This window comes from Accipiter gentilis, chromosome 19 (genome assembly GCF_929443795.1).
Source record: "Accipiter gentilis chromosome 19, bAccGen1.1, whole genome shotgun sequence".
Taxonomy (NCBI): domain Eukaryota; kingdom Metazoa; phylum Chordata; class Aves; order Accipitriformes; family Accipitridae; genus Astur; species Astur gentilis.
The window spans coordinates 5683464-5710444 of NC_064898.1; the positions used below are offsets into that span (position 1 = coordinate 5683464).

The following is a 26981-nucleotide window of genomic DNA, read 5'->3' on the forward strand; positions in this document are numbered from 1 at the left end:
TATTTTCCTTCTGCAGAACTACCACACCTCATCAAAGACTAATCTTGTTCCAGACCTGGGGAAAAGAGGAGAAGAAACAAGCACAAGTGCTGTAACATAAGATGATGTCTGGCTTGCAAGAGAGGCTTGAGAAACACACATAAGGGGAAATAAAAATCACTATCCCAACCCCTCACGCATCATCTTAATTATTTACAAATGCACAAATTCAAAGCACCTGGAATCTAAACTGTCTCTTTGTACTTAGTGGTTTTGATCTCAGATCCATTGCTGCCATCGCCTTATCCTGCACTTAACCAATTAATTGAGACACATCAGACTTCTTCCTTGCCATGTCAAAAGAAAGAGCTGTATGCCAAACTCTCTTATTCCTGCAGATGAAGGATTTGTCACTTGATCAGCCAGCTAGCCACAAATGTAAGCTCATAACATCTGGTTTTACACCGGTGATTGACAGCACATCTATTTCTTCCTAACTAGCATTGTCTCCATAGTCATCATACCAGCTGTATCTGCCAAGACGGTGCACGTTGCACGGCCTCACTGCTGCTGAGCTGCGTCAGACCGTAGGCACCTTGATCTTCTGGGCATCACTCCAAACACTTCATATCCTGGGAACAGCTGCAGTGACTTGCACATGCCTCTTGAAAGAGCATCAGTCTGGGTCCTGCGTCGTCTGGATTTGTTGTCAATGAAAATGCACTGATCCTACTGAAGTTTCTTTTCTCTAGGTCTTGTGTGGCTGACAGGGAGGCTAAATCTGGGCATGACAGCGTGCTTGACTGTTAGTACTAAATATGATGCCTCCAGGCCCTGGAGTTCCTTGTGCTATTCAGGAAGGTTATTAAATTCTCCACCAAAACATCTAAGGAGTATTCTTAATTCTAGGAAAAGAAAGGGGTCAGCCTTATGCAGGCAAGAATTAGCCATTCCTGTTTCCTTACTACAGAAGGCATGGCAGAAGGAAGGAGAAACCTGGCAGGAGAACTGCCTGCCTTGGCTCGCTGAGACCAAAAAGATGGTGTGATCCAGAATATGTCACCTGGAGAAAGTCCTCCTGGTCAGAGCCTTGGAAGGAGAAGCAAGAAGAGTCCTTCCTCAGATTAATCTCGTCTTAGCACACATTAGAGGGACCCTAAAGCAATTATCATATAAACCGCAGGCTAGCAGGTAAGAGGGGTTGCTGTGTCATCCAGGAGGCATTAGAAGAGAGAAAATTTCGTTGTTTGAGGAACTTCAGCAGCCTCCCAGACTCATGTTTTCCTGGCAGCAGCAACTGCCTGCTAATATGCCTTCTGTCTCATCTGTGAAGAGAAAATATTAGCCCTCTCTTGGGCGTGTGTTTGTGATGGAGGTTGTGGTTAAGAACAGAACCAAAGCTGGGATGTCTGAGTCTTGGCATCTCTCAGCTGCAGAGCAATGGGTCTTCCACTGCTGCGTGCACCAGCAGTGGGGTGGGCAATGGTCCCCTTTCCCTGGGCTGACATTGCCAAAACGACAGCTCTGCGGCACATCTCCATGACAAAGTGCACAGTGTTGGGGATAGCTCAACAGGCGAGAAAGCAGGCTCGGCACAACAGCTGGCCTTGCCAAAAAGGACCCTCAACCAAATCCTCAAATGAAGGGTAAATATAATCTCTTGATAATAAAATCTCCCAAGAATTAAGCAGGTTCATCTGGATTTATGGGGTAGGAAACATTTGCTCTGCTCTGATTCAGTTAAATAATGATCTGTACCAGCTGCTGTGAACTGGGTGAGTTCACTTCTTCCAGTTATGCCTACGCACTTTGGAATCAGCATCCTTGTCCTGCGCAGAGCTATCTTCAGAAAGTTTCTCACTCTCATGGGGCTGGGGGACCTTGCCCACCGTTTACATGGATAAAGCACAAATACCCAGACGCAGCACCCATCGTTTGCAATGAAGTCGCCCTTAAAACCTTGTCTTTGCTCCGATGGCTTCAAAACTCTGGGCAATATTTCAGCTGCTGATGTGCTGCATCACCACCTCGCATGTGTTCGAAGTTGTCCCACTGTCTCCCTCAGCTCCTCACCTTGCCAAGAGATCTGCCATCACCCACCATGTCCTGGGGCATCGAGCACCTTGAGGAAAGGGACTGTGTCTCTGTACCACCAGTGAGACGGGGGCCATGGCAAGAGCTCACAGCCGGGCGGCTGGGGCTTGTGTTAGGCTGTGTTCGTTCTTGTATCACCACTGCATTAACCCATTGACTAGTAATCGATCGCTGTCTGCACTATCAGGCTGGGGGCAGAGGGGTTGGTTGGTTTTAGCCTATCTCACCAAAATATCTCTTTTCAAGATTTCATTCTGTTCCATTTTTTCTAGTCACTTAGCTGCGGTCTCAGTCCTCCTCTAGTCTGTGGGGCTGACGGATAGTCACTTCTTTCAAGAGTGACACGTACTTTCCTGAGGCATCTTTCACCTTTGGAGATATTCCCTTTACAGGCAGACAACTCTCCTTCTTGCTTCTAGAGAAAGAACCCCTTAGAGGAAGGTCTGTATTAATAGAAATTGCACACCCCGGACGCAGAGGAGACAGAACAGCCATAGACAGAGGTCATGTCAATTCGCTAGGTAGGCTCGACCATCAAGGCAGGACAATGAAGTTATTGCTGTCAAGACCTGTCTATTTTGGGTCTTTATGCTTAGGTCCTTGTGACATGTACCACGAGTAAATGTTGCACTTCACAGACATTTCTGCCAAGTTTACTGACATCGCAGCAGTTAGAAGGGGCACTGATGATTTTTGTTGTGCTTTCCAGTTAGGACATCTTTCATAAACCTTCAAGAAGGAGAAACGTAGCAGTAAATAGCTTCAGGTTCTGGCCTTCTTTTGTTCTTGACTTTAACAGCTCCTGGCCTAATAATAATCACTTGTCATGTGATTTTAAAGCAATTATGAATTGACTGTAATACATGCAGACTACTGATCTCTTTGTCATGCACAAAATTCATTCACCCTGCCAGCAATTTCAGACACTGAACTTCAGCTTGTGACTCACAGCTTTGCGTAAATGATTCTACAGTAAAACCTGTGAAATAGTAAACCTTCAATAAACATTTTTCTTTAACAGATTCTTCAGTGTTATTACTCCTTATATGGACTCTTTGCCAGCGGAAAAGAAAACACTCCCACACAAACATGGGCAATTTAACTAGAGACCTTTTATGAGGTAGGTGATTGTTTTATACCTGAGCAGACATTTATTGCAATTACACTTAGGTACAGCAAAAAAAATCACGTGGGCAGAGATGCACCAGGGAAGCTGAGAACAAAACCTTGCCGGATTCCCTGTCCAAAAGTCACTGGGTCATTTCCTTAGGTGCTGCGTGCAAACTGGTGTGGGTCTAGTAACAGTGGCTGGAGGACGCAGCTCAGGCACAGAAGCTGTGAAACACAGAGCATTCCTTAAAAACTAGAGGCCTCTCCAAAACCACATGCTGTTCATGAACGAGACCGAATCAGTCAAAACAATGAACAGGCTTGCTTTGCAATCAGTAAAGTAAACTTAAGTCTGATGAAATAATTGCAAACTTCATGGAAATCCAGATGTCCTTCCCAAAATTTTGTCAGCTTTACTAAATTATTCAAAACAATTGTAGTCAAGACTGATGAGGTCTGCTCTCAGATCATTCAATGTACCAACACAGGCACAATTGCTCTCCAATGTCAAAGAAGCAGCAGATCCACTATATATCCACAAAGGCCATTCATCTGGAATTTATGGACATTGAGGACCCTGGGAAGCCAGCCTGGAAACTTAGGAGATCACTGCACAAAGCAGTGGCCAACCATCCGAATCAACAGGGATTGATAGCTTGGCATAGGAACATTACAGCTGGTGACGCTGTCAGAAGAGGGAACCCACCCCAAAACCATCAGTTGCAGTGAGAGTTATGCCATGCACTTTGGGTTGCGGAATTAGACCAGACAATTCCTCTGGCTTTGTCATTGTCTGCCTGATACTCCTTTCAGCAGAGTTGTGATGATAAATTTACTAGTTTCATAAAACATCAGGTACAATTGCTTGCCCGTGAACTGCATTATGGCTCTTCTACAGCGGAGACTGGCTTCTGGCAGGCAAAACATGTGCTAATTAACAGCATCGCTTCTGGGAGGGCAGCCCATGGCTGTGAACATCAAGATCAGCCCCGCTGACCAGAATGCCCAATATCCAGCTCTGAAGCAACTGTGCTTCTGTCTATCCTATACAATACTTCTGAAAGCTGGGCTTGTTCTTTTTGTACGTACTGATATCAGTCTCAGCATCTGAGGCTTAATTCATATCAAAACAAAATCCTACTGGCTCCAGAGAGGGCCAAGCCAGGCCCACAATGATGGGAATTCTTTATTTTATGGAGAGTAAGTGTGCAGCTGCCTCGCAAACACTGGAGTTGTTAGCAAACAATGAATTAGCTCTATTTTAGCTCCTCATAATAAAGATCTTGCAGCAGTGCAATAAGGGAGAGGAAACATAAGAGCCACTTGGAAGCGAACAACAGCACTACAGAGTGAATGAAGCCTTTATCACACAGCGATCCAACAAAAACAGGATTCCACGACTGTGGCAGAGGAGCAGCAGCTCGGTAGCGTGCAGCCCTATGGCTATACCTATACAGCTATAAGCTAAGATGTCACAGGATCCAGTGCAGTTAATTGAAGGGGACAAAGAGTAGGACGACTCTCTGTTCCACAGATTTGCAAATACTTCACATCAGCAAACAGGTCAAAAGATCCTGGCCTCTTCTTATTTTTGTGTCCCAAGTGTGTGCCCTGGCTGTCAGGGAGCAGCAAAAGAAAAGGCTCAGCAGGGGACATGGCCAGGCACAGGCATGTCTGCAACGGGGCTCGGGCAGGGACCACGGGCAAGGGCCTCAACTTAAATACAGTCCTTCAGCAAAGGTGAGGTGATACCCAAGGTCTTGATGCTTACCCCACAAATGTCCCCAGAACGAAGCAGGTACTGTGTTAGGGTTTTCTGGGCTGAAAGCAAACCTATTGCTCTTTAAGGAGATGTGTGCAGTGTTTCCCATCCCTGACCCCAAATATATTTTTATCCAGTCAAAGGCAACTTGAGTTTGTCCCTTCTCCATTGGGAACAAAAAGGGAGGTGAGAATCTGTTGGTGGCAACTCTTTCTCTAAAATCACTGGATGGATTTTAAGTAGTCCTCATATAACATTTCCTTCTGTTTAGGAGAGATTTTTCAGCAGCTGGCCGATTTGGTCATTCTTCACTGCCCAAAATGTGGGCAGTGTCCTTATGCCTTGCTTATGGAGAGAGGGTGTCAGGGAAAGAGAGGGGAGCAAGTGTGCAATGCAGGTGTATTACAGGGAAATACCTGCGGAATTACTGGTAGCTAAACGGTGGATGCATGAGATACTGCCCTGGAAGTATGAGATAGTGCCATGGAGAGCAATTACAAATTTTATGGAGTCAAATGGACTTTGGTGGGTCTTGCCCACAAGACAGAAAGTCCTGGAGACTAGATCCAGGCATTCCTGTATCATACCATCTATTTGGCGGTATCCCTTTCAACCTCAAAGGCAACCGTGACCAACGTGACCATGACTTGACATTATCTTAGCCCTTCCCATTTTCTATCATGTTTCTGACAGTTCTAGCTCAGTTTTTCCGCTGCTCTATTCTAAAGATTTGCTAAGAAGGAAAAAAAGTAACCCAGGGAACAGAGCAGTTCAGGCAATTAACACATCAAACAGATTGTCTGTCTGTCTATCTATCCGTCCGTCCATCCATCCATCCATCCATCCATCCATCTATCCTTTCCTTCTCAAGTATAGCCTACAGAGAAAGGGCATGGTTGAATAGGGTCAATCAGGAGATGGGACAGGTGATAATCTGGGACTTCCCTTGTCCTCTGACTTCCATCCTTTTCCTTTGCATACCACACAGAAGTTGAACCCCAGTGGTACTTTCTCTCAAGCACAAGTGACTCCTACAAGGCTACACTTAGCCCAGGCTGTCTGCATCCATCACCCTGTACAAGGGAGCTTACAAGAAGTTCTTACAAGTAAGAACTTGCTACCTTTGTCTAAGAAACAGGTGTCTTTGCTGGCCAAGGCCCACCTTTGGTTTTGTGAAAAACCCGTAAACAAGTGGACTAAAAGTATAAGAACTTAAAGGTTAAAGTGTAAAGTCTTAAAAGGTTGTACATACACTGCTGAGTAAAAGAGAGCCAGGGAGAGACCTCGAGCGCTGGATCATCCGCACAGTTGTCCACGCTCTGAGCTCACTCCCTGGCTCCATTTGGATCTCTTCAACACGTTCTTTCCAAGAGAAATCTCCTACAGAAGGACTAGCCCTGAGCAGGGTGAAGACCCAGGGCAGCATGGCTGGGGGTCTGTCTCCGGCAGTATTTAGTCTCCAGAAATACTAGTCTAGTCTCCACTGCATTTAGCAGTACGGACAAAGCCATGCAGACTTTGGGTATTCAGTACATGGACATATCCTTAGACTTCCAGATCCAAAAAGGGGTTCGTGATCACGTGAAGTAGGATATGAAGCTGCTCATGATCCTGGAACTAGAATAGGGTTGAAAGCCCGCAAGTGAATAAAAAAGTACAAACAGAGGTGAGGTTATGTGCATAAAAGTTTGAGAAGCAGTGATTCAGTCCTAAATAGGACTTACCAGGTTTTCTGGGCTGAAAGCAAACGTATTGCTCTTTAAGGAGATGTGTGCAGTGTTTCCCATCCCTGACCCCAAATATATTTTTATCCAGTCAAAGGCACCTTGAGTTTGTCCCTTCTCCATTGGGAACAAAAAGGGAGGTGAGAATCTGTTGGTGGCAACTCTTTCTCTAAAATCACTGGATGGATTTTAAGTAGTCCTCATATAACATTTCCTTCTGTTTAGGAGAGATTTTTCAGCAGCTGGCCGATTTGGTCATTCTTCACTGCCCAAAATGTGAAGCTGGAAATAGAAAACCCCAATTCAAACCCTGATTTCCTCTTTGGTGCCTCAGGCAGTAACTTGAGTGTGTTCCCCAGGAATTGGGAGTTAGAGGATTTTGGAAAGTTCAGCTGCCGGCAGCCAGTAAAACGCAGAGGAGCATCTCTTCTGCATGGAAGAGCCTTCCTCCTTCTTCTTTGTATCTGCTTAGGGTTTTTGCTCTCCACCCTTTTAGTAGTTTCCCTGTAAAAAGGAACATAGGATGCTTTGCTCACCTCTGTGCCATCCTTTGGATGACTAAGAAGCACTGTGTGTAATTCTATGACTTAAAAGGTAAAGAGGGAAGGGCAAGCTCTACCACTTGCTACTCTACTTAAAGCTGTAATTGTGTTTAAGTACTCGCAAATATCAAGGCCACCTTTGGGAACAACGATGTGTAATGCCTCTTCTTGCTATATTCCATTTGTCCAGTAGAACATAATGGCTAAATCAATGTAAAGTGTCATCCATTTCTTTTTTCTGCTCTCCCTGGGGCTATTCTTTCCAGTTACATATGCTCAGCTTTGATCTACAGAAAAAATCAATGAAGATTTAGTTGTTCACAAAAAACCCCAAACAAACCCAAGCTAAACATTTAAAGCATTTTCTGTCATCTTGGTGTGGAATATGTAATCCCTCTCCCCCTCAGGTTGCCAGAAAGAGCACCCGACTCAGCAAGCTTTTGTGAAATGAGCAGTAACACAAAAACAGGTTTATACTTAAAGGTTGTTTTTCTCGGGTCTTATTCTTAACTATAATCAGTGAAATTGTTTTTACTTGTACTCTTATAAAAGAAACAGTACCACTTTGCTGTTCCTGAAAAATAAAGGCAGTTTTCACAAAAAAAAAAAAGAAAGAGTTGACCTATGTATCCATCCTCTGACATTCTCTTTGTGTCAAACTCTGACTTTTCAGTTCCTTTCTACGCATGGCTGTGAACACAACAGAGATGCTCATGATGCAGTCAGCCAGTGACTGCAAGAAGACACGGCATAGCTATCAGACTGTATGTGGGAGTAATCTGAAAATAATAAAAAATGAGAAAGCACATTAAGTTCAAGCTGAAATTTACCTATGTCTATACAAAAATAAATCTTTACAGAAGATGTAGGTACACATTTGTAATAAAACCTTCATTTTGTCACATAGGTCTTCACAGTGGCTTTTGCCTCCAGTACAACCTTGTGCGCTTTCTGAAGGTCAGATACCACAGTCAGTAAAATAATGCCTTACCTTTCAAGCTGTCTTGAGGAGTGGTAAGATTTCGTGCTCTAAGATATAATTCTGCCCTTATTACAGAGAACAATTTTCAGGAATGAGGCAACACCATCAGAACATCTCTCTGCAAAGCGTAGCGGGGCCCTTGGGGATTAAAGGCATTGCACCCAGAAAGGTTTGGCATCCCAGCTCACGGGCCGGCTGCTCAGCAAAGCAGGCTGGGAAGCTGAGCAATCCAGGGCAACCAAAGCAGTTCACTACCATTTTGGAAAGTACTTGGCGCTGATTTTAGCAGCTTAAATACCAAAGTTGCCTGGATGTTGGAAAGGCAAAACATCCGCTTAGGAGCATCGGAGTTTCAACAGGTGGAAGGTAAAAGCTGTGAAAAGTACCTTCCCGGGGCCCCTTGACCCATTCCTCTCACTTAATTATTCTTCCCGTGGGTTGTGTGGAGGTTTGGGAGGTTTTGCTTTGCAAACAAAAGCAGACTGAGGCAGGTTTGACCGTCCAGTTCGACCAGTTGCTTGCACCTCTTACAAGGAGGAAGGAAAGCCGAATCCTCCTGCAACGTGTGGGTGTATCGGCATGCCAGCCGTGTTATTACCGATATTACCAACCAGGCGAGATACACGGCATAGCCATTACGGTGCTGATCACACCCTCTGTGCCCCAAGCACCCTCGGCTTCCCTGGCACTGAACGCAGTGTCAGCGTGCGGTATGCTTGGGTAGGAGGAAAACAACCTGTAGCCCCATTCTGGGGGAAAAGAAAAAAAAGAAAAAAAAAAAAAAAAGAGGAAAAAAAAGAAAAAAAGAAAAAAGAAAAAAGAAAAAAAGAATCTGCAGCTGCTTGGCAAATGATGTCATCAAGACTCTGTTTCATTGTGTTAAGTGGAAAATGTTTGTGTCAAACATCTTCCCCAATGCTTGTGTAAGGACAGAGGGTGGAGAGCGCTGGCAACCGACACACACATACCTCCCTACATCTGCGGTCACCGGTCCCATCATCAGCGCTTGCTCTTGGCATCAGCTCAGTCAGCGGAGGATGGCAGAGGGGAGCATGACAACTGAAAAAGTTTCTCCCACTGCCACTCATCAAACGTGATGTCCTCGCAGGGCATTTGCAGCGGGCAGACGAGCTAGGAAATGAGGTCGGAGGGTGTGTGGTGTTTGCCTCTGCAAGGCAGCGATGGTGAAATACCACGGCAGCATTTCCCAGTTTATCTCACCCTCTTTCCCAGCTTCCCCGGCTCAGCTGAGCATCAGCAGCCACGCAGCAGAAATGTCCTAGCACTTTTCTTAAAAGCTGCAAGCTGGCTGCAACTTGACCGGTGTCTTCAGAGTAATCTGTGGGAAATTAAATCAGCAAATTACATTCTGTCCTCATCTGACTGGCGGAAATTTCTGGCGGGCAAACTGAAGCAGCCCAGACATATGGGCCACCGTGTCCTACTGACAGAAGGAGGCAAGTCTGGGCTCCACAGGCATTAAGCCCAGCCCTGCCAAAACCAGGCAGCAGCTACGTATCAGCTGTGGCTCTGGAGGAGGACTCAAGCACACAGGAGTTGGAAACACGGCGTTTGAGATTGCCTAACGCAACTGAGGCTTCTGAAGGAAAAAATGAATGTCAGCCAGCACGTTGAGGATGTACTGGGAGGCACGCAGGGCCAGAGCACGAAGGTCCAAGTAAACCTGGAACTTCCCAAGCCTTGGTGTCTGGACTTGAGCGGGTGCGGAGGATGTCCCCATGGATGTGTGCAAACAATTCTCCCTTCCAGAAGGTTCCCAGAGGCTGCCCTCTTGAGAGCCCTTCCCTCAGAGGGAGTGCGGGATGACAGCACATCCTTCCTGCCTGGCTGGACCATCCATCACCCGTTTAGGCTACTGCAGCAGAAACAAAACCCAATTAACCGCTGACCCATCAGCTCCATCATTCACCTCCTTCTCCAGGAAGAAAAAAACCCCACACCAACCTACGCAGCCAACACCACCACCCCGATAGCTCATGTTTGGGGATGATGGGACGATGGGGCACCTAATCCTGCCCGGGCTGGAGGGGTGCTGCCCCCCTTCCCAGCACAAAGAGGGGACCCAGCACCCCGGTGAGGGGTGCAGCGACAGGGACAGGCAGGGACGGCTGTCTGCTTTGGCTTTCCCTCTGCCCGGTGTTGATTGATAGCAACAAGGGCCTGGCTCAAATTAGAGCTGTTGCTAATAACAACTTGCTCAAGCCTCCAAGCAGAGCCCCGGGAAGATTAAACAAAGCTGTCCGAGTCCTCAATGAGCAATATTTTCTCTGAGCATAAGGGATTAATCAAGGGGCTCGACAAACCCGGAGGAAGAAAAGGGTAACAGGAAAGCAAGCGGATGATGTACAGTAACCAGCAATTCCTTTCCAAAATCACAGCCGGCCCCTGTCTGAAGCTCCCAGGAGGGTCCTCTCAAGAGCTCCCAGGTTTCCATGAATTCTGCTGACACCGCTTTCCCCAGCTCACTCCCATGGCCATTCTCTTAAAGTACAGAAAAGGTGGAGGAGGGAGAAAAATCACCGCAAGCCATCCTCCCTCCTTCCTCCTTCTGTCTCCGCATCAGTAGATTGATTTAAAAATCATACAATTTGAAAAAAAGCTTTGTTGCTGAGGATGCCCTCTCATTTTCTGAGCCTTTGGGTCACATTAGATCATAGCCCATCACTTTTCTTTTCACATGTGAAGGGTAGAAATTTGTCTTGAATGACAGGAGAGATTCATCTCCATGAGCCATGTTTTTTTAAGTAAAAGCCACACCATGGGACTCGTACTCTGAACACAAAAGTATACGACATTAGAAATAATTTAGAAAAATGAATAAGAAAAGAAGTTTGGCTTGCTTTTGATTTCTGGTGAGGAACTCTGCATTTTCTTGAGACCAGCAGCAATGGCTATGCCAATCTGTCTTTATTATTCAGGCAGGAGAAACACTGTCAGTGTTTGTCAGTAATAAAATCTTCTCTCAGTCTACCTGCTTGTGGATATGTTATACAGAGTTTACGATCAGGAGCAGAAAGGAAATATAAGAAACATAATTTTTCAGAGTTTCCATTTGCTTTGGGAAACCTTTCATTAAGAAGTTTGCTGTTCTAAAGTGTCCTTAGGACAAAAATTGGTATTGACAAACTGCAGGAGGCCTCTGGAGGTTTCCCCATTTTAAATGTTGTTTAAATGCTATAAACTATTAGCGCGGTTGTGTTGTAGGGTCCATAATTTCCTTTCTTGAGTGCATGCTGTCATATGTACAATATTTGCCCCCCCCCCCCAAATCATCTTCTTTTTCCTCACCCTTTGCAATGTGCAAAATACCATCCCAAAACTAGATCCCACCTTGCTTCCAGTTTTGCAGCAAATCCTGAGCGTTCACTGGGAACTAAAGCAAAGCAGTGAACACCCATGAGTTAATATTTTTATAAACCACTTTTGAAGACCTGTGGAACGGCAGATTGCACAAGCTCACCAAGGAATAGGTTGATTTCATTAGGAAATGTGGAGATTTGGGGTTGGTTTTGCTTTTATCACATCTGGCTTTAGCTAACTGGGGCAGAGATGGTGATTTGTGACTTGGGATGGCAGCAAGTCTCCTTAACTGTGGCCCCCGTGGGGTAAACCTGACCTACAGGAGGGCTGGGAAAGGGTCAACGTGATTAGATGCTACTTTTTCCCAGAGATGCGCTCGCTGAAGTGAAGAGCTTCAGCCCAGGCTCGGCTGAAGATTTTGGGGAAGAGGATGGTGGGCAGCCCTTGGAGCCTCCCCTGGGGAGCTGAGCTGCACCCTGAGCCCCAGGGCTTTCCTCTCCAGCGAGCACAAAGCCCCGCATCCCGCATTTGGTAACGATTGATGAGGCGGTTCGATGTTTCCATGGTACGCTGCTGAAGTGGAGATGGAGAAAGTGTCCCGACCACAGGACCACAGCTCTGTTGCTTTTCAACATTGGGGACCAAAAAGGAGTTACTATCAAGAGTGGAAATTATGACAATTATACCAGATTTCTGCTGGGATTTGCTGAGTGATTCTCTAAATTAAGTCATTTAAAAATGTCCCTTGGCAGTGTCCAAGTCACAGCTGATGGTCATACGTGAGGGTTTGGGTTCCCCCCTAGATGGGAGCAGCTCCAGCTGCCAGAAGGAGGGTGCCACATCCATCCCCCCCCAGTAATAATCCCAGTGCCGGGGGGGAGCAGCCATGCTGGGAGGAGACTTTTTGTGGTTTATTTTTCCAGATCCCTTTCATACTCAGCAGCACACCCTCCCTGCATCTTGCTGGGTGCTCCGGGAAGGCCAGCTGATGGATTGGCGGGCAACCTTCAGCCCCCCGGGGAGGATAACAGGCCATTTCTCCAAGGAGCTCGTGCTCTCACAGGCACCCACTAATGTGGCTCCAGCGTGTTTCAAGCCATGAAGAGATGGAGCTCCTGATAGTGAAGGAATGAAACACATTTCTCTAGCCCAGAAAATGTGAGGGTCGGGGTGGGGGGGCCCTTGAGGACCAGGTGATGTGGAGGAAGGAGCTGAAATGGGCAGAGACTCGCAGCTGAACACAGCAGATGGTACATCGAAGAGATGACAGAAAGCTGGGGCTGAGTAGGGCTCAGGAACGAGTCCAGTTTTGCCAGGCCCAGAGCAGGAACACCCAGCCCCACTGCCCTCTTCTTTCTTCTTTTTATATATATCTCTCTAGGCTGTTCTTAAAAATTCTGAAGGGTGAGATTTTATGGGATTGCTGTGCTCCTTTTCCAGAGTTAACTGTCCAGACCCTTAGAAATTATTTCCAAATTTCTGGCCTAAATCCCCATGCTGCAGCTTAAATCCATGATTTGCTTTCTCCTTTACAGCTGACATGGAGGAGAGAAGACAAGCCCTGCAGAGAGGGACCTGAGCTGTGGAAATGCCTGAGGGCAGGAGGGCTCCTCACCACTAAGCCCACGTTCTCAGAAATGAGGTGAGATCTGAGCTGGTGCCATGGGCCCAAAGCGCAAACGGCTGGGGAATTGCAGTCTGGAGGTGGGATCCCAAAGAGGAATGCTTTTGACCTGCTGCCCTAAGCCCAGCTGAAGGCCTGGGAGGTCAGAGAAGAGTAACTGTGGCCCACAGGGTATGAAAACGACAGCTCAGGAGCAAACCATCCCCTTGTGCAGAAAGACCAGGAGTTTGTCTACGCAAGTATCTTCTCAATTAACTGACATGCAGAATAAGAGATAACGACAATTGGAAACGTGGGCAAGCAACCAAAAGGAGCATGCAAGCATTGTTCATTCACTCTGGGATGAAATCAGAAAGGACGAAGCCCAGCTGGAGCTTAGACTGGCTAGGGGCAAAGAGAAACATGAAGGGATGCTACACATACGTTAGCAGCAAAAGGAAATGTGGAGAAATTGTGGGTCTACCAGTGAATGGGGGAGACAACCCACTGACAGATAATAGGCAAAAACCCAAAGCATTTAATGCCTTTTTTGCATATGTTTTCACTGGCAAAGCTTACTCCCACACCTTCACATGTCCAGCACGATTTGGGAAGGAAAGGAACGACCAATGGGAGGAGCAAGAAATGAAGGTCTACCTACAGAAACTGTAAGTATTCAGATCCAGGTGAGCAGATGGGATTCACCTGAGGGTGCCAATGTGACTTCATGGCTGCTGTCCACCATCAGAAATTCATGGTGATCAGGGACAGCTCTGACAACTGGAAAGTCTCCCGCAGCATTTTCATGCAAAACCTGAGCAAACATGAGTTGGATGAACAAACTGTTAGATGGACTGAAAATTAGCTGCACCATTAGGTCAAAGAATAGTAAGCAATGTTGTGATGGGCCATCTGGCAACCAGTAATGAACAGAGGACCCCAGGGAATGACACAGGAGCTGATATTGTTCAATATTTTCATCAGTCACCAGGCTGATGACACAGAGGGCACTTTCAGCACATTTACAGATGGTAATAGATTAGAAGCAATGACATCCAGCTCCATTTGGCAGAGCTGGTAGAGCTTCAGTCCAGAGGGACCTTGAGAAACTTGGGACTTGTGTCAATAGAAATTCCTCAGAGTTCAACAGGAGCAGTGTAAAGCCAATGCGCTGGTGTAGGATGGCATCCTACTGCCTACGTAATAGCCATGCAGGAAAGGGTCTGGGCTTTACTATGAGACTTCAGTGAGAATTTAACGTGAGTCAGGCAAACCATATACTGGAGATGTGTTAGGAGCAATGTGACTGGTAGTCGGAGGGTAGTTATTATTCCCTTTCTACTCAATGTTGGTGAGGCTGCCCCAGAAATGTTGTCCCACTTTGGGACCCCCAGTTCAAGAGGTCATTGAGAAACTGGAGCAGGTCCACCGGAGTGTTGCCAAGATGGTCGGTAGCCTAGAGCGTATGATCTGCAAGGAGATGCTGAGGGACATGGGTTTGGGTAGTCTGGCAAAGAGGTGGCTTAGGAGAGTTCTAAAGCCAGCCTGCACTTACATGAAGGGGAATGACAAAGAAATGGAGCCAAACTCTCCATGTTAGTGGCAAGCTATACAGAAGAAGCCTGGTCTTCACTGGAGTGAACAGGTTTGTCTCTTTGGGGGCCTGAAGGAGGGTCACGGAGCGGACCTCTGTGGTGGACCTCCGACCACCCACTCCAGCCGACAGCTCACTGCCTTGTTCTGCCTTGGGTGGCCCCAGCCAGCTCCCTCCAAGCCAGTGCCCAGGCACTGCTCTGGGAACAACTCATTCCCCAAGTTGTCCCCAAAAGACAGCGTGGACAGGGTGGTGCGAGGGTTCTCCCCCATGACCTTTAATAGGACCCTGTCATGCATTGCACCCTAAAATGCCTCCACGAGCCCCGTGCAAGACAACACAAAGCCTGGTTTGCATTATAAAAATACCGCTCTCATGGGCTCAAACACAGCTTTCAAATAATTTTGGATATTTTGAACTGCAGGAGGAAAAAAAAGGGAAAAAATTGTCATTAGGGACCTGAGTATCCCGAAGGTCCCAGAAGAGACCCAAGACTGAATGCTATTGTATGTAGACCTACATAAACTAGGGACAATTAGCTTTAAGCAGAGTGGATATGAGCCAGTCCACTGGGCCCTGGGACTGGGATTTAGTCACCAGCCCTCTTTCAGCTGGCAGCATAGGCACAAGCGAGGAGACTTACAGTCGATTGCCAGGGGAAGCCTCCCCATGGCTGTAAGTCACGTCCCCCAGCTCAGCTCCCTTCTAGGAGGATGTTGAAGACCAAGGAGGGCACAAGCAGCGAAAGGTGGAGCCCACCGTGTTACCTCCACGTAAGTAAGAAGCTTTTACAATTACCAGCTCCCTTTGTACAGCTTGGAAGCACGTGTCTGCGCAGCGTGGCGGGGAGGAGAAGCGACCTCTCCTTACCTCTCCTTCTCTGCTGTGTCCACGTGAAGGTGGACCCACGAAAGTGCCAGATTCCTCCTGTGTTTTCCCCTTACTGTGCAAGAGGATGATGCAGGCAGCAGATTAAAATAACTCGGTTCTGCTTCAGATCTTGCTTGTATTTTATCAGCCTCGTATCTGAACATCTGATTAACAAAGGCAAATGGACTATAACATCTTCTAAGCAATCTTGCTCAGAAATCCCTCAAACAATCCAAAGCCAGGGAAAACAATTCATTGCATCTGATGCATCAGTTCTTGGAATTTTAGCTATATTAGGTAATACCTCTTTGTGCACTCAAATTAGCCTAATTGCATGCATATTTATTGTGCTCTGTTCTTTAGTATCTAGGCAAAATCAAAGTAGGCTGTTTCACTACTGAGATGGCAATTTTGCATAAGAAATATGCACAGTTTTACATCAGACCAATAACGCTATTCCATTATTCAAAACCAGAGCTAAAATTAGCAGTCACCTCAACAATCAAATGCATATTTTATCTTCAAGGTATGAGCCCGAATTAGCACAGACCTCTGCCTCCTATCAATAGCCCTTAATTCTAGATAGGCTCTTCTACGCCAAGATCATTGGCATGAGATAGGCACGTGAGATTCAGATTACCTCTTACGCTTGCATCTTCCTATTTAAATACTAAAGGGACTCCAGAAGTCACATTCAATCTGCATCCATTTGCTATGTGCCAGAAAACTACATAAAACTCCAGATCTGACATTTTAGATATCTTTTTAATAGCGAATCACTTACTGGTACCTGTTGAAAGGAAAATGGAGTCAAACCCACCTTCAGAATTGCACCTGCTTATGCTCACTCCAGAAGCACCAGTGCTTTCTTAATATTATATGGTATCTTTCCCCACATTGGGTGGCCGAGGGATGGGGAGCCCCCAGCACAGAGCAGGTGCTGTAGCTCATCTGCACATTCTAAATAACAGCCAAAGCCTTGTTGTGCAACAGCCACAAAATGGTCCATTAGGAGGTCTTTTAATAGGCCATACGTGAGCAGCACTTGGACAGATGGAAAAATTCCCTCTTGACCAATGCTGTGTTTTAAGCACCCTTAATCTGCAGGGACATTGCCACTTGAATGGGATGCTGGACACCTTGAAGAATGCAATAAACCCAAACAAAGCTCTCTGGTTTAGCCTCTATATGCTGTCTGAGACATGAAGGGGTGAGAGAAAGGGTAAAAAAAATCGTAGTTCTGATATAAAATCCTCAAATGTCCCTCCTGCCTGTGCTGACAGAGTGGTTACTTCATGTCTAAAGCCCAGGCCAGCTTTTTCCCAACTCAGTTCAGAGGTGGGTGGAGGAAATGTGCCTGTTCAGAGATGGTGAAGAATGACAAAACACTGTAAATCTGGACCACGGGCTTGTCTCCTTATTGCTGGGGTGCACAGACTAAGGGGGGGCTGCCCAAGATGGGGGCTTCACATAGGGTGATTCCTCCCTGTGAAGGAGCAAAATGGTCAGATGTGCCTCCTTCTCTTCATGGGCCGTAGAGGATGCTTTGCTCAGAAGCTGCTGAGATGTCTCAGTTCGGCTGAGGGCAGGACTCAGGGCTAATTCCTGGGGGCTGGGGGGGGCAGCTGCCCCCACCACTGGTGCTAGGCACTGTAAGGTGACAGCCAGGCTTTTTCCTTCCCAGCAGCTGAATGCAACTCACCTATTTTCACCCAAATCAGCCTAATCGCATCCATATTTATCGCCTGCTGTTGCGTTACTGGTAGGCAACACCTCCTTAGCTGCTTTAGACCCTATGGGGCTGCCAACAGCACGCTGCTGTCGCTGTGGTTTCTCCGTGATCTCTGCACTCCTCGGGCTTCTGCCAGTTCTGTCTCCTAGGGTTAAAGAGAACTTCGACTTTTTAATATCGAAAGAAATGGTATCAGTGGGAAGTCTGCTTGCTGAGCATGGTTCGGATCAAACCATGTTCTTGAAGGCTCCTGGAAGGTTTCAGGGCTGTGAGCCCCAGACAAGCAGCACATTGCTTTGCCTGCACTGGGATTTGTTCGCAGGAGGGGAAGGAAGGATCAGCTGTAGGACCGGAGTTTGTAATTCACCTCGCTGCCCCAGCCAGGGGAGAGTTTAGTCCCCTCTTCTCAGAGCTGGTCCCAGAAACAGTATTTGCTGATATTGGATTACCATCCCAACGGGGGCGGGCGGGGGGGGGGGGGGGGGGAAATTACTATGAAATGTTTACAATGACCATTTGAAACCTGAGAAGAGGATGTTTTTAGTAACGGGGAAAGAGCCAAATACCTTAGAAGAGAAATATTCCAGCTTCAAGAATTAATTACTGCTTCCCAGTAATGCAGGTTGACAAATAACCTTGCGCAATTTCCTGGACAGATATATTTTAACGGCAATATTCTGCACGGATCAAGAGCAAAATAGAGTTTGCTGAACCATGACCCCACAAGCCTGGGCAGATGCCTGTGGCCAAGCACTTACCCAGCAAAGCCCAAAGGATGAGGTGTGGGGCTAAAGCAGCCACCTATACACAGCACCTTACACCATAAGGGCCTCTGGGTGAGGACTTCTCCTATGGATGGTTGTGTTCAGTCAAGAAAGGAAAACATGGCTAGCGACCAACTAAGTGCATTTTTAAAAACGGCAGCTGTAACATCTATGGAGCCCTAAAATCATTACGCAAACTTTACTACATAGTTTTTGAATTGTAAATCAAGTATCATAGGCCAATGAAATGGATGCTTAGTTTCTGTATCTTAATTTTTCTTTTGGTACTGTGGGAAGATAGTACATAACTGGTTATGCTCCACAATATACATTGGCATAATAAGTCACAATATGTATTTATACTTCTTTCAGTCAAAAGCATCAAGCAATGAATGTAGTAAGAAAACTTCATAAACCAATTATCTTAAAACCATTTTCAATAAAAAGGCATTGCTTTCTCCTTTCTTTAGACAGGTGGAAAGAGGAGAGCGGTAGAAGAGCGAGTGTGAGAATCAACAGGGTTTTCTGGAAGTCTGAATTGTCAATAATTACCCCAAATCCAAGCTGAGCTGCCGTTTTGTGAGCCATGTTCTAACTCATAATAAGCTTTTCAGGGATGTCACTTGAAGGTACCTCGGGAAGACAGCTCTTTGTAGGATTGCATGTACCTCAGTGCAGTGATGCAACAACAGCATCACCCCAGGAGATATTGCTCCTAGAAGGACAACTGGCTTTGGATCCTGGCTTTAGGAGCAACTGAAGAGATCATGCCGTCTTACCAGTGTAAATCACCAGCAGTCACACGCCAAGTGCAACAACTGCTGCAAAAGGTCAACTTTCCCTAAAGGACTTTATCCTGAACCTATTCAGACCTTCCTAAATAAACAGCAGCTTCACCAAAAGCTATGAAAGTCCCCCCGGACTAAAATTGTTTTCTAGGACGCCCAAGCATGGGATGCAGATTTATTTCCAGTCGTCCGTCCATCCAAACCTCGACCGCTTTTGCTCCCTGTCTGAAGCTGGAACCCAGCTCTTGCCCACGGTGTGAACATGGTCCTTCTTGTCCATGGTCCATCTCATCCACGGTCCTTCATCAGAACAAACCACAGAAATACAGCATGGACCTGCGGCACTGACCATCCCGTGTGCTGATAGCCAAGACCCTGGCAAGAGGCAGTGAGGAAGCAGCCTGGGTCCCAGCTGCTTGAGCAGGGCAGAAAACAAGGGGACATCCATAAAGCCTTCTGAAGAAAACATCCCTATCTCTGTCTAGGGATCTGCGGCTCCTGAACTGAAGCGCATGGAACAGGTTGATGGCAGCAGCTATTTTAAAATTCATGAAGTCTTAAAGCATTACTGGATGATTTCAGTGCTGGGAGATAACTAGACAAAATAGCCCAACAGGGGGGAGATGCTGATGTAGTAGCAGCCATAATAGGGCGTGATGCCGCACACATCCCTGCTTCTGAAAACCCACTCATCCGTCTTGTCAGGGGAAATTGCTGTGATTCTGTTTGATAGTGGAGGTGGTGGGAGGAAGGAGGCAGACGCATATTTTCTTCTGATCAAGGAGAAAGGCCAGGCTACGCCCCACTTACCCTCCTGAAGCTGCCCTGGCCTCTGGGTGAAGGGCTTAGAGACTGGTGATGGCAAGTATCCAGTAGGAAAGGAGTGGTCATGGCCCAAGAGAAACAAGGCTTTGGAGCTCCTCTGCTAGCACTTGAGAGACGCTTTTCCCTCCCTGCCCCGCTGTGCCCCTCTTTGCCTGCTCGCCCAGGACTGAAGAAAACGCCGGGGCAAAACGAGCTGGGAGCCAGCGGGCTCCTCCTGCACCTCGCCTGTCAGCTCAGGATTGCCCAGGTTGAAAACTTCTGGAGAAAGTAAATCTGTGCCAGCCAGGGCAAATCCTGACAAACAGCTTAAGTGCCTAATTTATGTACTTGTACCCAAAAGCTTTATCCAGAATGCCCCAGCTCAGCTGCTGCCTTAGACTGGAGGCAGGTCAGAGCAGCCCTCCCTCCCTGCCGTGGAAATGCTTTAGCCAGCGAGGTTCCCCATTACATCCCCGAGGGGCCTCATCCTGCTCCCAACACGGGGCCAAACCAGCCCAACAGCATGGGAAGCATGGGGAGGGGACAGGAGGTCTCCTGAACGTGGGTGCCTACATAACGAGGGGCATCTCTTTAGGTTCTCCCCATCGCAGAGACGGGGCAAATGACTGTATTTACCCTCCTGCTCCTGCCCAAATTCTCCCCCTGTCCCACAGCAGGGCCCTGAGCTCCTGCTTTGCCAGGGGCAGTGGGAGGCGCTGGAGGTTGGTGCCTAATGCTCTTCTTCACCTCGTCTTTGAGGACCATGGTGAGATGCAGACAGGTCCAGTACATGTTACCTGCCCTTTTAGCATATTTTGTGTTCATGTATAAGCTGGATACCTTTAGCAACTTGCTTGGTGAAACTGTCTTGGATACGTGAGTAGGAAATCAAGCTTCCTGATTACCAAAACCAAAAGCTACAGTTTAAAAACCCACAAAAACTGTATCACAGCGGTAATTTCTCTTGGGAACAATCTGTTACCCCTGATTTCAGGATGGTAAAATGCTGCATAAATACCCCACTCGTGATTTTTCAACTGCCCTTCAAATTTCCCCATGAACGTGTGGCCCGTGTGGTGAGTCTGAGTCTGCCAGGGATGTGATTGTTCTCATCCACCCCATCCCCCTGCTCCCCTCGAGCCCCCAGCCCAGAGTCCTGGGCCTGGCAGAGCAATTCTCGCAGCAAAGAAATATTTAAAATGTGTTCTAAACAGTACTTTGATTTGTCCAGGCTGGCACCATGCTTTTGCACTTCCATGAATTCACTCAAGAGTTTCGGACCCAGTTTGCAGTCCCAGTTTCAGTCCGTTCCTGCAGGTCTGGAGCTGGCTCCCTTTGGTTCTCCCATTCCCTTTGGCAGGGCCTTCAGAAAGGAGATCTACAGACAACGTGCCTGGATGGGGAATACTGCTGCTGGCATCCCACACCCCTACCCAGTGCTAACACGGGGCTCTGATGCTTAAGCATCATCCTTAACTTGCTCGGTCACCCCTCCCTCGATTACCACCTTCAGGAAGACTTTCATCTGCAGATCAAGAGTGGAGGTGTCCCAGAAAGCTTCACGTCCCAGGGGTCAGAAACAACCGAGACTGCCCACTAACTGCAAGGCACAGCAGCGTCCCTGCAGCACAGGGACTTAAAGAGCAGCTACCCACTTTTCCTAACAAAAGGAAAGAAGAAAACGGTCTTTGGAGTTAATCTATGAGATTGGAAAAAACCAAAACAAACAACCCAAAACAAAAAACCAAAACACCAAGAAAATCTTACTGGAGTTGTGCTTAAGTGGGGACACCAAGTTTCCTCCTGTACAGGTTACTCTGCTTCCACACCTCCTACTCAGCATGGACCAGAGCTTTATTTTTTACCAATACCATGCACGTACTTGGGAGGCATATTTGAAGTGCAAACCCCACATTCCATGTTCAGACATCCAGTAAGCAGTTAATAAAAACCATTCTAGTACGGTACAGAGCTTATGTGAAATAAGAGTAAGAAGTCTGACCTGTTTCCAATGACTACAAAATTGCCCTGGGAAAGATAAAGATGTGATTCCTTTTAAATGTAGCTATTTTATTAAGGGAACCTACGCATCAGTCCTTCCTATCACACATCTCCAGAGAAAGCAACAGCCATCCTACACACTCCCCTGCTGCGGATTGCTCAGCACTACAGTAATCTGTAGGAGAAACTCAACCCTCCTGTCAAATGCTTTCGGCTCAAAAGATTAATTCTGTGGGATAGATCTCTGCAGCACATCAGAAATTGGAACTCATTCCTAACAGCTTATCATCATTCAGGCGATTACAGGTGCAAGTAAAACAGCAGTTGTTGAGGGAAAACAGAGATCCTGTTACAATCAGAATTCTTACAGGCTAATAAAGCTTTTTTTTTTTTTTTTTTTTTTCTCTCCATATAAAGCTTTCCATCAAAGGCTTTCCAAGCATTTTATAATGTTACATCGTCATCATTCCCATTTTACAAACAGGAAACTGAGGCCCAAGAAAGTCATCTGAGGAGGGTAAACCAGCAAATCCCAGCCCAAAACAGAAATGGAATCAAAACCTCCTGGCAAAAACCCCCTTCTCCAACTACCTCTATTTAGTTGCTATGCAGCTTTTTTTTTTTTTTTTTTTTTGTAAAAATAACCCAAGCAGTCAAACAAGAGGGAGTGGCAAGGAAATTGCAAGCTTCAACATACTTACTTCCATACTGCTGGCATTAGTACAAAAATAAAGATTTTCATTAACTAGTTTACAAAAATAAAGTCTATGGAGTCACACAGGATCTCATCGGGGGGGTTTATTTGACTTTGGAAGATAAAGCCTGTTTGAAACGTCTCTTTAGATCTTGCATGTTGGGAGACTTGGGCCGAGGGATGATGGACGACCGCCTCCTGTCCGTGCTGCCAGCGTGCTGTAGTTTGCTGACCTCCTTGCAAAGATACTGGAAAACATCGCAGACGCCTTGGGAGTCATCGCTCGTGGAGATTTCCAAGAACAGGCTGCCCAGTTCGTTTGCCAGCTGTAGTCCCTCTTTCGCCTGTACTTGCCTGGCGTGGAGGAGGTCCGCTTTGTTCCCCACGATAATGACGGGAGTCCTGGCATCTGGGTGGACCTTGCGTACGTGCTGGTAGAGAGGTCGGACTGACTGGTAGCTGCTGTAGTCCGTGATGGAGTAGACCAGGAGGAAGCCCTCTGCCCACTTCACGCAGCGGGACAGGGAGTCCAGCACCTGCACGCAGTCCTCCTGCACCTGCGGGATAAAAGGGAGCACAAATTGGGCATCAGGTCGCAAAAGTACGAAGCCTGTATCATAGACAGCGCCGTTAAACAGGTCCAAACGGAAGCCCGAGCGCCGCCTTGGGAGACTAAGCCCGGCCTTGTAGGAGCCTGGGGCTCAAAACCTGGGAAGAACCGAAGTGTCTCCGTACCTGGACGCTCCCCGGCGTGTCTTGGATCTGCACGGCAACGTGGTCCCCCTCCAGCCGGACCAGCCGGGAGTAGAGGTTACCTGGGGAGGCAGAGAGCCGTCAGGCACCAAGCAGCAGCCCCGGGGTGGTGGGGGTCCCCGCCGCTCCCCACCGCCCCCCACCGCCTCACCTGTGTTGGGCTCGTAGTCCCCGATGAACCGCTTCGTCAAGAACCGCACGATCATCGCTGAAAACACAGAGGGGCCGCGTTAGGGCGGGACGGACAGAGGCAAGGGGGGACAAACAGACACCCCCGCGCCCCCCCAAGCCCCACTCACCGCTCTTGCCGACACCGCGGGCGCCCATCACCGCCAGTCGGACCTGGGCGCCCGGCGGCCCCGGGGCGCACTCGGCGATGGGCGCCAGCAAGAAGGGCTGAGACATGCTCGGCAGGCGCATGGGAGGCTCGGCTCGGCTCGGCTCGGCTCGGCTCGGCTCGGCTCGGCTCGGCTCGGCTCGGCTCGGCTCGGCTCCTCTCGGCAGCAGCCGGCCGCCAGCGGCTTTTAAAGGCTCCGGCAGCAGCGCGGTGCCGCCTCCCACCCCCCCACTGTACCGCCCCCAGCCCGGCCGCTCCGCCCAGCAGTTCCCCCCCCGCAAAAATTTCTTCCACCCCCCCAACTCGGCCCTCAGTTGGACCCCTGCTCCTTTCCTCTCCACCACCTTCCCCGTTCCCGGAGGGTAGCCCCCTCCGCTCCGTGGGTGCAGGCACTGGGGAGGCCGAGGGACACACACACCAGCCCGGGGAAGGCCATGCAAACCGCTGCCCAGGTTTGGGAGCGGGCACGGCAGCACCCTGACCTGCGTCGCCCTCGGACAGCAGCACAAGCCCCGCTGGGTTTGGGAGGGTGCACCTCCACACCCCACGCCAGCCCCAACCACCAGCAAGAGGCTCCTGCCGTCCGCACCCTCCCCGCAGCGAGGGACTCGCAGGGAAATGATTTATTCTTTTACCTCGGGCGATTTTGTTCCCCACACCCGGACGCGTCCCTCCACAGTCAGTGTGGAAATCCCAGCTTGTGGATCAAGCAACGGCCGGCCCTGAAACCAAAGTGGTCCACGGGGCCTTGAGGTCTGGATGAGGCCCTTTGGGTTTTTAAAGCAGAGGAAAGTTTCAAAGAAAGGCGCTCCACCACCGGCTGCTGCTAAACGAGCCTCAAACCTGTGAACAGCTTTGTGGATGTTTCAGTCTCTCTGCAAACCGTTTCCCTGGCTCCTGCGAAACCGCTTCCGCAGCGCACAGCTTTGCAAGCATGTAAGTGTTTACAAGATAAATAAACCATTCAGGGGCTGCTTTATTTTTATCAGGGAGATAACACAAGCCAGCAGGAAACAACATGGAAGCAGCCAGCAGGTTGGTACTCGAAAGAAGCAGGATGGGTCTGGGGTCTCGCAGCGGTGCTGTGGGGGGGGACGGAGCTGCCATGGGAGCTGCTGGGCCCCGGCTGAGGGGCTGATGCCCTGGACACCCCCGGGCAGGCAGCTGAGCCGAACCTTGGCAGCAGCGGGGCTGTGCAGTGGTGCTACACTCCGTCACCTTCCCCCTCCATACAGCTCTCAGAAGATGCACGCAACGACAACAGGTCATGTTTTTCCTTGTTTTCCTCTTGTCTTCCCCCTTACTTTCACCCTACACCCACGCAACAGCCCAGGTACCCAATCTGCTGTGCACCTCTTTGGACATCCACAGCCCCAGTCCCTCCAGTGATGAAAACTCAGAACAAGGGCACCAGCGTAACATCGCCAGCTCTGTTCTACCAGAGCCCAGGTGTTTCTGAGGACAGTGAACCCTCGGCACCGTGGGGACAAGGATGGGGAGGAACTGCTCCCCCCTTCCCATGGGTGCAGAGTTCATGCAGGGAGAGGATGCACAGCTCAGGCTCTGCACCCCACCAGTGGCCAGAGGACCTGCCGTCCCCCAGAGCAATGTTCTGCCCTGTTTGAAGATTCTCCCCTGGTGCCCCAGAAATGTTCTACCTAATGACAATTACACACTGCTCTTTGCTGAAGGGTTACACACACTTCACAGTAAAGACCATACTAATTAATATCAATTAAAGTAGTGCCTGCAGAAAAGCACAGTGGAGGAAGTGCTGTTGATCATTTGTGTTACTCTAATGCCCAAGAACCCTTACGGTAACATCAAGGCCACTTTTAACCTCAAAAACTGACTGTCTTTAAAATTTCTAGTTCACTTCCCATCATGCCAGTGAGCCCTTTTCTTCTTGTAACAAGATTTCTCTTGTACCACTAAAAGCTTTTGGTTTCCAGAGGTTCATGCTATTGTCATCTGCTCCCATTGTCATGCAGCACCACTTGTCTTTGGCCTTGCTCACAGTGCCAACACAGGCTATTTTTATGCATTTCTTTACAAAAGAGCTATCAGAGTACATCCAGCATGCCCTTGGAAGAACGCTACCAAAAGGAGTCCGCTCCAGGCAGATGATTCCCAGGTGCTGAGCGGTGAAAGCAGTAGTATTAAACCACCACTGCTCCCAAAACTCAAGGAGCTCCCCCTTTCCGCGCAGCTGTGGAGCTCATGCTGCCTCACCTGCTGCTGAGAGCACCAAAGGGCAAACAGTGATGGTCGAGCAGAGATGACAGTGCGCAAACCCAGGCAGGAAACCCTGTGAAGGAATTAATTTCCAGGGAGCGACAAGCTGTCTCTCCATCAACATCCACTCCGGTGCAACAGGAGCAGCTCAGTAGGTTGAAGCAGTTGGGGCTCAAATTCCTCACACATTGGGACTCAGATTAGCTGTCCCCGTTCTGCAGACTAAGTGATTGCTGGGATATATGGGCCTCAAAGCTATTCCAAGGAGCCTTTCCTTTCTTGGCTGGAGGTCCTACTTGGAAGCACCAGGCTGTACTTTCACCCACCCTGTGCAGACGGACCATGCCACCATCCCTGGGGTCTATCACTATCCCCTTTCCCACAGCACCACCACTCAGTCCCACTCACACGGAGTGCCAGGGACACCACAGGGCTGCCTGACCCACCTCCCGATTCCAAGTTCTGGTAACATTCAACAGCAGGTACTCTTGGGGGAGGTGGCTTACTCCTGTGGCTGCAGCAAGGAGGACATCCCAAGAGCCTCTGGAGCCACCTTATCCTCTAAGAAACAAAATGCCCAGTGTTCTCCTGGGATTTTTTGCTGATGTTGTGGAGTCAGCTAGAAGTTCCGGATTTAAGGCTGGCAGGACCATGTGAGGTAACGAGCAGCAGGCACAAAACTTTTCCATGTGGAGGAGCAGTGGTGAGAACCTTTGCTGTGAGCTGGCATGGCTTCACCACTCTCCTATGAACTTTCAGGAGCACAAGCCCAAGTTCAAGACTGCAGCATTCCTTAGACTCCACAATTCCTGCTGATCAATGGCTAAAGACTTTGAAGTGGGCATGGACAAAAAGGTGATTGAGGGCCCAGGGGCCATCACCCAGAGACTCTTCCTCCAAATAGTGGAAAATGAAATCAGCAACCTTAACCAGACCTTTGCATTTTTTTTGGTTCCTGAGCTATATGGGTGCTGCTGATGGGAGCAATGTCCCTACCCAACACTTGAGCAAGGATGGTTACAACTACGCAAATCCCAGCAGCTACAACTTGATTCTTACGCAGACCTTGGTAGCACATCCACTGAAGTAGGTGCATGGACATGAAATGCTCATGATCCGCATCTTCCATACCACCACCCTCAGAATCACAGGGGTTGCCAGTACCTTGATCCCATGCAAGGAAGCCGTTTGCAGCAGTAGGATGCCCTCTGCACTGTGGGAGACTACCCACACCCCTGAGTCATGAGGTGCTACCCAGACAATGATAAGCCCAGTTTAACCATGTCTTTTCA

General features: G+C 48.3%; 1 protein-coding gene across 2 annotated transcripts; it reads right to left on the reverse strand.

Annotated features, from left to right (window-relative positions):
• Positions 1-21544: 21544 nt before the first annotated feature.
• Positions 21545-25697, reverse strand: RASL11A (RAS like family 11 member A). 2 transcript variants are annotated; one of them, XM_049823510.1, is made up of 4 exons: positions 24090-25697; positions 23269-23325; positions 23100-23179; positions 21545-22921 (listed from the first exon to the last, which is right to left on the reverse strand). In XM_049823510.1, the coding sequence occupies exons 2-4, from the start codon at positions 23321-23323 to the stop codon at positions 22469-22471; spliced, it is 588 nt and encodes a 195-aa protein (XP_049679467.1). In that variant the 5' UTR covers positions 23324-23325; positions 24090-25697; the 3' UTR covers positions 21545-22468. The 2 variants fall into 2 exon arrangements, with proteins under 2 accessions (XP_049679467.1, XP_049679466.1); XM_049823509.1 differs by lacking the exon at positions 24090-25697 and adding an exon at positions 23417-23595.
• Positions 25698-26981: the final 1284 nt, after the last annotated feature.